Source organism: Lynx canadensis, chromosome D2, assembly GCF_007474595.2.
Source record: "Lynx canadensis isolate LIC74 chromosome D2, mLynCan4.pri.v2, whole genome shotgun sequence".
NCBI lineage: Eukaryota > Metazoa > Chordata > Mammalia > Carnivora > Felidae > Lynx > Lynx canadensis.
Window position 1 is genome coordinate 75,019,686 of NC_044313.2, and position 9,147 is coordinate 75,028,832.

Consider the following 9,147-nt stretch of genomic DNA (forward strand, 5'->3'; position numbering starts at 1 on the left):
TTTTTGGGACAGAGAGAGACAGAGCATGAACGGGGGAGGGGCAGAGAGAGAGGGAGACACAGAATCGGAAACAGGCTCCAGGCTCTGAGCCATCAGCCCAGAGCCCGACGCGGGGCTCGAACTCCCGGACCGCGAGATCGTGACCTGGCTGAAGTCGGACGCTTAACCGACTGCGCCACCCAGGCGCCCCTTAAATTTTTTTTTTTAAATAAAGCAGATATTTTGCATTTTCAGAACATTTAAGGAAAAGTGATCTTTGAATGACACTGATTTCTGGGTTCATTTTATCCCTGAGAACAGCCAAGAGACATATATTGCCCTTCTTGTGTTTCTCCCAACCTCCCTATGGTGGTAAATTGTTACCTCCTTTCTTAAAGGGAGAACATATAAAACTGTAAGAAATTCTTTTGACTCTCCAGTGGTCTTACATCTGTCCACAGCTCGTTTCATGAAGAACATCACACCACCGCCTCCAGAACAGGGCAGCGCTGACCCAGGCAGGCTTCCGTCTTTGGTGGAAGGAGGCTGAGATAACGCTCACCCCTCTTCCTGCTTTGCTCTTTCGGCTCTCGGCTGATTTTTCCCCACCCTGTAGATGAATCATAACCAGAGCTGCTTTCACACTGTGGTCCTGCCCCGTTTCCCACCCCACCTGAGAAAATCCCGTGACTCTGGCTGCAGCGGCATGCCAGCATGGCGTCTGCAGCAGCGTCAGGAACTGGGACTCCCACACGGTCGTCGTAGAGGCCCACTCACCCGTTTCTTCCCTCCTCTTGCCTCCGTCAGGAGATTGCCCGGAGCTCCATCCAGATCACAGGAGCCCTGGAAGACCAGATGAACCAGCTGAAGCAGTATGAGCACAACATCATCAACTACAAGAACAACATCGACAAGCTAGAGGGAGACCATCAGCTCATCCAGGAGGCCCTGGTCTTTGACAACAAGCACACCAATTACACCATGGAGGTACAGCGGCCACACAGGCGGGGGTCGCTGTGGCTTTTAGTTGTGACCATCTCACCTTCTGTTGGGGTGTTCCCCCCCCCCCACAGTTGTCTGTGTCTGTTCCTGTGAAGTTCTGCACGGTGGAAGTTAGGGATATTCAAGCCTTCCCCGTCACTATATGTGAAAAAGCTTTGTGAACTAGATCAAGCACTATAAAATTGTTGGTTTCCACCATCATCACCACCATCACCATCATCATCATCATGACAATGAATCCAGTGCACTGCTTTGAAAGCCAAAACGTATGGTTAACACTGCTACCAGTTTGGCTCAATTTCCTGTCCTTGGAGTGAGCAGGTGCAATCCAGGGCCCTTCCTGCTATTTGGTAAATGGAAAGATATTTATAATGACAAATAGACTCTGTATTGTATGTTTTGCTTACGAAGTGCCAGTCACCACCGTTAGAACCCCCACTCTCACTTCTGAGCACTTCCTACTACAGAGTCTTAGGAAGAGTGAGTGAAAAATTAGAATGGAATAATGAAAGTTTGGTAAGCCCTACTTACCTCCCTTTGAGTCTGCTCTCCGGCTATGAAAATGAGGAGGCAAGATTGATGTGCTGATAAGACCCAGGGCTGATCATTTCCTTTTTGCTTTGGTAGCACATTCGTGTTGGGTGGGAGGTGCTGCTGACGACCATCGCCAGAACCATCAATGAAGTGGAGACCCAGATCCTGACGAGAGACGCGAAAGGCATCACCCAGGAGCAGATGAATGAGTTCAGGGCCTCCTTCAACCACTTTGACAGGGTACGTCTACCTCTCCCTGTAGTTACTCGAAAAGCAATACTGGGGACGTTAAAAAGTGCATTTGAAATCATATTCGTGCTATTAGCTTAAGTGTTAATGCCCAATAGATATTACAGGGAAACCACATAATTAATGCCAAATGAAAACAGCCACCAAAGATGATGTGCTAGGCTCTGATGTTGTTCAAGGTGATTTGAAGTCAAGGTTCACATGTGGCTTTATGCAGACCACCTGACGGATGCCTTTGTAGTTGATGGCAAAGCTAGATTTGTTCCAAGTAAAAGTGTATCCTTGATGAGATGTGGTTGTTGGACTTAGATCTTTTCTAAAGACTCAAAGACAACATTCTGAGATACTTTTCCTAAGTAACTACTTAGATAACGCGCCTAATGAAAACTTAACCTACCATTTTGACACATAAAACTTAATTTGTTTGCTTGTTTTAATTTTTTTTAATTAATAAAACTGACTCACGACATGTTTTAAGGAAAATGCACCAACAGAATGATGATCATTTGCATGGTACAGGCATATAAAAAGTTAAGTGCTGTTTCTAAAATATTACCTGGTATTTTATTTGAATAATAGCGAGTAAAACCAATTATAATTTTTTAAGGTTTATCCATTTATTTAGAGAGAGAAAGTGTGGGTCAGGGAGGAACAGAGAGAGGGAGAAAGAGAGAGAGTGAATGCATGTGGGGACGGGACAGAGAGAGAAGGAGAGAGAGAGGATCCCAAGCAGGCTCTGTGCTGTCAGCATGGACATTGACAGTGGCTGGAACCCACGAACTGTGAGATCATGACTTGAGTGAAAAGTCTGACGCTTAGCTGACTGAGCCACCCAGGCGCCCCTAAAACCAAGTCTTTATAAGAAAATTCCCAGTTTGCTTATCGTAATGGCTAAAAGAGACTTCTAAGGCCACATTTCGTTTGGTAAAAATCCCGCAAAAAAGGATATCCCAGTACTCTGAACAGGACTCTGTGTATGCTTTACAGTTTTCAGTAGATGGTTCTTAAAAATGCCTCTGGGCTATGCCCCTGTCAAAGAGTTCAGACTGTAGACCTGTGATCGGGGCCTGAGGCATAATAAAGAGTGAAATACAGAGATGAGTACAGAAGTTAGCATGTTGTGAGCGCTGCTTTATTGCGTAGGAACATGTTCCACTGCTGACCCGATCCATACATTCAAGTGCATGTCAGGGATCGCTGTCCCTGCACAAACCCAGCCGGGCTCCTTGGAGGACCTCTCTCCCTCACTGGGGCCACCTCACAGGAAAAAGCACATTTATTTGAATCCAAGATAACGAGATTGTCTTTTGCAACTAAAGTCCAAAGGAGGGCAACACAGGATGTGCCAAGTTTTTTTTCTTTTAAGGTTTATTTGTTTTTGAGAGAGAGAGAGAGAGGAGAGAGAGAGAGAGAGAGAGAGAGACAGCATGAGCAGGGAAGGGGCAGAGAGAGAGAGGCTCCAGGCTCTGAGCTGTCAGCACACAGCCCGTCGCAGAGCTGGAACTCCCAAACGGTGAGATCGTGACCCAAGCTGAAGTCGGACACCTAACCGACTGAGCCACACAGGCGCCCCAGGACCTGCCAAGTTCAAAAGTTCGTGTAAATGTTAAGAAGTGTATGTCCTGGGGGGAACGACGTTTGCTTGAACTTGGTGGGGAGAGGTGTCAGGAATGTGGATCCACTTTGCTGCGTCCTCTCATTGAATAGTAAGGGTTAGGAATGGCAGAGGACCCAGCGGACGTGCCCTGAGGGAATTCTTGCTGGGCTTTCAGAGCACAGACGGAACCTGATCGTGGCTGTGCTTCAGAAAAACGTGCCTGGCTGCAGTGGCTCCGATGGACTGGACTGGATGGTAGGGGGCGGGGAGTGGAGGCACAGACCGGAGGCTCTTGGAGAAGGGAGAGGAGAGGAACGGGAGTTCCTGGGCGGGGGCATAGCAGAGGTACAAGTGAGGACAAGAGGGCAGAGCTGAGATTCGCTGAGACAGAAATCGGGGAGAACGTAACCACAGGATTGGGGGGCGGAGGAGAGAGAGAGATTACAAATAACATGGATAGGGGCGCCTGGGTGGCGCAGTCGGCTAAGCGTTCGACTTCAGCCAGGTCACGATCTCGCGGTCCGGGAGTTCGAGCCCCGCGTCGGGCTCTGGGCTGATGGCTCAGAGCCTGGAGCCTGTTTCCGATTCTGTGTCTCCCTCTCTCTCTGCCCCTCCCCCGTTCATGCTCTGTCTCTCTCTGTCCCAAAAATAATAAACGTTGAAAAAAAAAATTAAAAAACAAAACAAAACAAAAAAAACAAAAAAACAAATAACATGGATATTCCAAGCCTTGAGGGCATGAGAACAGGAGTGCCGTGCAAGTGGAGTGAGCATTCTATGAAAAGGTGCCCCGGCCAGCTGGCAACCCAGTTAGGGTTCAGGGCTGAGCCCTGCAGGGGTCCCCACGTGCTGGTGTTTGTGGCAGGACAGCCTGGAGAGCAGGAAGAGGGAAGGGCCCAGACTGTGGGGAATTAACTGTGTGTGAAGGAGGCAGAGGAACCAGAGAAAGAGAACTAAGGAAAGTCAGCCTGAAATAAGTGTCAGTGAGGTAGGAAAGCATTGCACTAGCGGATGTCCCCAGGAGGCAGGTCAGTGACTGAGCCCCAGGCACAGGCATGAGAACAGACACGTGCAGTTTCCATTCACAGGAAAACAGAACTTGCCATTCGCTTCTGGGACGGGCCATTTCATGGGCAAGTGAAAATATCAAAAAATAACCTTAAAGGTGTTTTCTTATTTTTAAGTTCATACTGATGCTGAGCCTTAGCTGTCTCCTCAATACTTGCAAGAAAATCTTCAGCACGGCACGCACTTCCTATCACACCCAGGGCTTTGTGGGGACACCTGGGTATCTGTAGAGTTGAGGGCACTGTTTGTCCTGACCCGGCCTTTCCTCGGCTGTGACAGCCGTCGTCCCCTTGGGCCTTCTTGCACGCTGCTCTGGGCAGACGCCCACTGCATTTCTCAGCATGGCTGTCTGATGCGTGGGAGGGCCGCTCCATCCTGGCCCGAGAGCCAGAGAGTGATGTGGGGGTCGCTGTGCCATTGCGGGAGTCCTAGGAATGGTGGTGTCTTCTGGGAGCTTCACAGAGAGGACCTCCTGGGGCCATGAGAGCGTGATAATTTCTCTGGACCACTAGTGATCTGTCATCAGTAGGTGGCAGTAGTTAGTTCCTGACCGGGCCGTTCTCTTGGCACTAGGTGGTTTTTTTCCTGCTGCTTTCTTGCATGTGTAATCTCCTTTAATTTTGTCTGGTGGTTATCCCCCTTTCCTCTTTTTTCCTTTTTTTTTTTTTGTAAGTTTATTTGAGACAGAGAGAATGAGCAGGGGCGGGGGGGGGGGGGGGACAGAGAGAGAGAGGGACAGAGGATCCGAAGCGGGCTGATCAGAGAGAGCCCGACACAGGGCTCAAACTCCCCGAACCGGGAGATCATGACCTGGGCCGCAGTCAGGCACTCCGCCAACTGAGCCACCCAGGCATCGCCTCCTTTTTCCTTTTTAAGAAACTATTTTGTAACATTCCCGTGTTAGCCCCATCCCCTGATAAATAGAGTGACCTTTACAGTCTCTTCGGCAGGCCTCAACATGGCCCTTCTCTTACTGGATTCTTATTTGACTTGTCCCTAACGTTCAGCTTCTCTGTTCATTTTCTTTGTTGGCAGAGGAAGAATGGCCTGATGGATCATGAAGATTTCCGAGCCTGCTTGATTTCCATGGGTTATGATTTGGTAAGACAGAAGTGAAAATTTTACTAAGATTTGATATTTTATTGACTTGGACTTCTAGGAGGTGACTCACTTAAATCATGATGGCACACTTGGGATCAGTGCACTTTCATCATATAGGATATTTTTGAAGGCTTGCCTGCTGCTGTATAGAAAGAATTTCACAGAGCCAGAATATGTGTGTTTATTCAGGAATTGGTCAGATTTTTATTTTCTAATAAAAGAAGAGAACATGAAGTTTTCTGATGATTTTTTTTTTATTCTTTAAAGTTTTTTTTTTTTTTAAGTTTATTTATTTGAGGTGGGGGGGAGGAGTTGAAGGAGAGCATGAGCAGGGGAGGGGCAGAGAGAGAGGGAGATGGGGAATCCCAGGCAGGCTCCACACTGTCAACACAGAGCCCAGCATGGGGCTGGATCTCATGAACCGTTAGAAGGAGGTGAGATGGAGACCTGAGCTGAAATCAAGAGTCGGATGCTTAACCGACTGAGCCACCCAGGCACCCCTTCTGATGATTTAACATGTTGAGATGTAATTCATATACTGTACAGTTTATCCTTTATAAAGTGTATACACTTGAATGGTATTTAGTAGCCTGATGATTTTCAAAGTGCTTTTCCCACTAATATCTTAGAAGGTAAAAACTTTTTTAGTAATAAATCAGCTAAGAAAATCTTACATTTACAGTATACCCCGGCTTCTCTATTACCCGTCAATGTGGATTTTGAACATGAGCTACTTTGGTTCTTCTCAGACCCTTAAAATAAAAATCGTGAGAGCCACGTTCTGAACTGCCTTCCATTTAGCAATGTTACTCTTGTTGATTGATTGGAGTCTGAGAAAAGGCCCGTCTCTCTTTCTCTCTGAATTCCTCTTCTGGAAATATGTTAGGCCTGAAGGCTACATGGGTCAGAGGGAGGAAGGAATTCTGACCTTCAGCAGCTTCTGGCTTGATGCTACAGCAACTTGTAACATCATTTCATGGCAATAAACTTAAGTCGCTATTTAAATTTTCAGACGCTAAGGAATTTGCATGTCGGGAGGTAAAAAGGCCTCATCGAGGGTTGTGTCCCGTTGAATTACATGTTCTTTGCAACCTTGCCTCAGGGCGAAGCTGAATTTGCCCGCATCATGACCCTGGTGGATCCCAATGGACAGGGCACCGTCACCTTTCCAGTCCTTCATCGACTTCATGACTAGAGAGACGGCGGACCACGGACACGGCCGAGCAGGTCATTGCCTCCTTCCGGATCCTGGCTTCTGATAGGTCTGCAGTAACAGATTTCCTTCTGCTTTTGTGGTAGTCCGTGCATTGATCTGGTAAAACAAGAAACAGCGTTGCCAAGTAAAAACCATTTTGATATTTTGTATCCACTCAGCAGTGAAATCAAAAGCAGCAAGTAAACCTAACGATGTCAAACACAGAACAGAGAAAACACAGACATTCTGTTCCTGGCATTTGTGTGGGCCTCACCGTGAATTGACAGAAGGAACCAAGTGCATATTCTGTAGAGTTTTTTTCTGTGCTTCACTGGTTAAATGCCATTTCACATTCTGGGTCAGTAGATGCCCCACAAATCAGATACCGTGGAACCGGGAACCTTTTCTTAAGGATCAGTGACCTCAACTTTGTGCCCAACCACAGGAGCAAAGTTAAATATAGCCATTCGGTCATTTAAAATATTGGCAGGCTTTTCATTACGTGTGGGCTAGAAATGAAGTAGGAGTTTAATTGCATGTTCAAGATTTTTGAATCTCATTCCCAAACAATAACATCTCAGTATGTATAAATTCCAATGTGGGACATGATTCTTTTCCTCTGTGTTCTGGCTGAGAGGGAAAGAGGAATTTAGGGTGTTTAAAACATCATCAGCATGGCCATGCTTATTACCTTAAAACATCAGATAAGTTAAACTATCCTAAAAACAATAATGCTTATTTTAAAATTCATCCTGTTCTCATTAGAGTGGGGGTAGAGGGAGAGGAGGTAATAAAACAAATCTCATCTAATGCACCCACCCCATAAGAAACCTACTATAAGTTATAGTGTATTTGCTATTTATTTTTTTGACTCTCACCAACCAGTCTGGTTTTTAAAATTTTTTTTTAATGTTTATTTATTTTTGAGAGAGAGAGAGAGAGTGTGAGCAGGGGAGGGGCAGAGAGAGAGGGACACACAGAATCCGAAGCAGGCTCTAGGCTCCAAGCTGTCAGCATAGAACCCGATGCGGGACTTGAACTCACGAACTGTGAGATCACAACCTGAGCTGAAGTCAGACACATAACCAACTGAGCCACCCAGCTGCCCCCAGCCAGTCTGTTTTACTAGAATTATGCTGTTTCCTGTTGGACATTTGACATTTACCAAAAAAAAAGAAAAGAAAAGAAAAACAAATCCATTGCTAATGTGAATTTTATTTTGCTTTAGAAAGAGGTTTTCTCCAGTGGCAAAGTTAGCTTTTTAATAAACTGAGTAGGAAAATGACTGCATTTCCTAAAAACACAATCACATACATTAAAAAACAAAGAAAACGTTGATCACGTTAAGTAACCATCCCTATATTCTCATCAGTGTTGATATAAACCACTGTCCCTTTATCTTTCCAGTGTGAATCTTAGGCTGTAGTATTTCCCCTTGCATTATGGCTCATTTTGAGAAATACTGGTGATAGTCCTCCCTCTGCCTTTATGAAGTGTATTACGATTTCCTGCTGGCCACAAGACAAATCACCTTGCACATACGCTCTCAGGAGTGAAACGCAGCCTTCCGTCCATTGTCTGCTACCGCCCCTGTTAGACCCCCTGACTTCGATCCTTTGTTTAAATCCAACAGATGCAGGCGATGTGTAAGTATCAACGCCACTGACATTCCTGTGTTTTCTGCCACTGATCTTAACCGACACTCGTGTGTTTTTTTTCCAGCCGTACATCCTGGCAGAAGAGCTCCGTCGAGAGCTGCCACCAGATCAGGCCCAGTACTGCATCAAGAGGATGCCCGCCTACTCCGGGCCGGGCAGCGTGCCCGGCGCCCTGGATTACACCGCGTTCTCCTCCGCCCTTTATGGGGAGAGTGATCTGTGATGCTGGGGCCCTGTAACCACTGATCCCATCAGAACGCAATAAAAGCTGAAGTCACAGTTGGTTTCTTGGAACCTTTGACAAGCTTTATTAAGTTAGGAGAGAGAAAGAAACACTTTGCAGCTCAGTGATTGGCAGCAGTGTAACTTGGCCGAGATTAAGTTTCTACAGTGTATGAGGTAGCGTGCTTTGTAAGTAGGTTTCTTTATTTCTGGATTTTTAGGTAAATACAAGGAGATAGCAGGTTTTTCTTGTTTTCTTTGATAAAGCAAATTACTTGTGTAGTATGAAATTAGGAGGCCCCTGGGACAGAAGAAAAGTAAAAAACGGGAAATTACAAAATAACCCAGGATTCAAGATCGGGGGGGAACAAAATCACGAATTAGGTAAACGTTTGATACTTTAAAAAATATTGTTCATATTTAACGTGTTTACGTGATTATCCCTAGGGGAATATATTTGGGCTATTAGCGTTTTACTTTACTGCTCATCCAAAGATTAGGTATATTTGAATTTAATACTGTCCAGGGAACAAAACAAACTA

At 45.9% G+C, this 9,147-nt stretch overlaps 1 protein-coding gene across 1 annotated transcript in view; it reads left to right on the plus strand.

Annotated features, from left to right (window-relative positions):
* Positions 1 to 8,677, plus strand: part of ACTN2 (actinin alpha 2) — a 73,184-nt gene extending 64,507 nt beyond the window's left edge. Inside the window, 7 exon segments of the mRNA XM_030334008.1 lie at positions 787 to 966; positions 1,609 to 1,755; positions 5,465 to 5,530; positions 6,633 to 6,695; positions 6,697 to 6,738; positions 6,740 to 6,799; positions 8,448 to 8,677. Coding sequence (XP_030189868.1) covers positions 787 to 966; positions 1,609 to 1,755; positions 5,465 to 5,530; positions 6,633 to 6,695; positions 6,697 to 6,738; positions 6,740 to 6,799; positions 8,448 to 8,606 — 717 coding nt within the window. The 3' untranslated portion in view covers positions 8,607 to 8,677.
* The last annotated feature ends 470 nt before the right edge of the window (positions 8,678 to 9,147 follow it).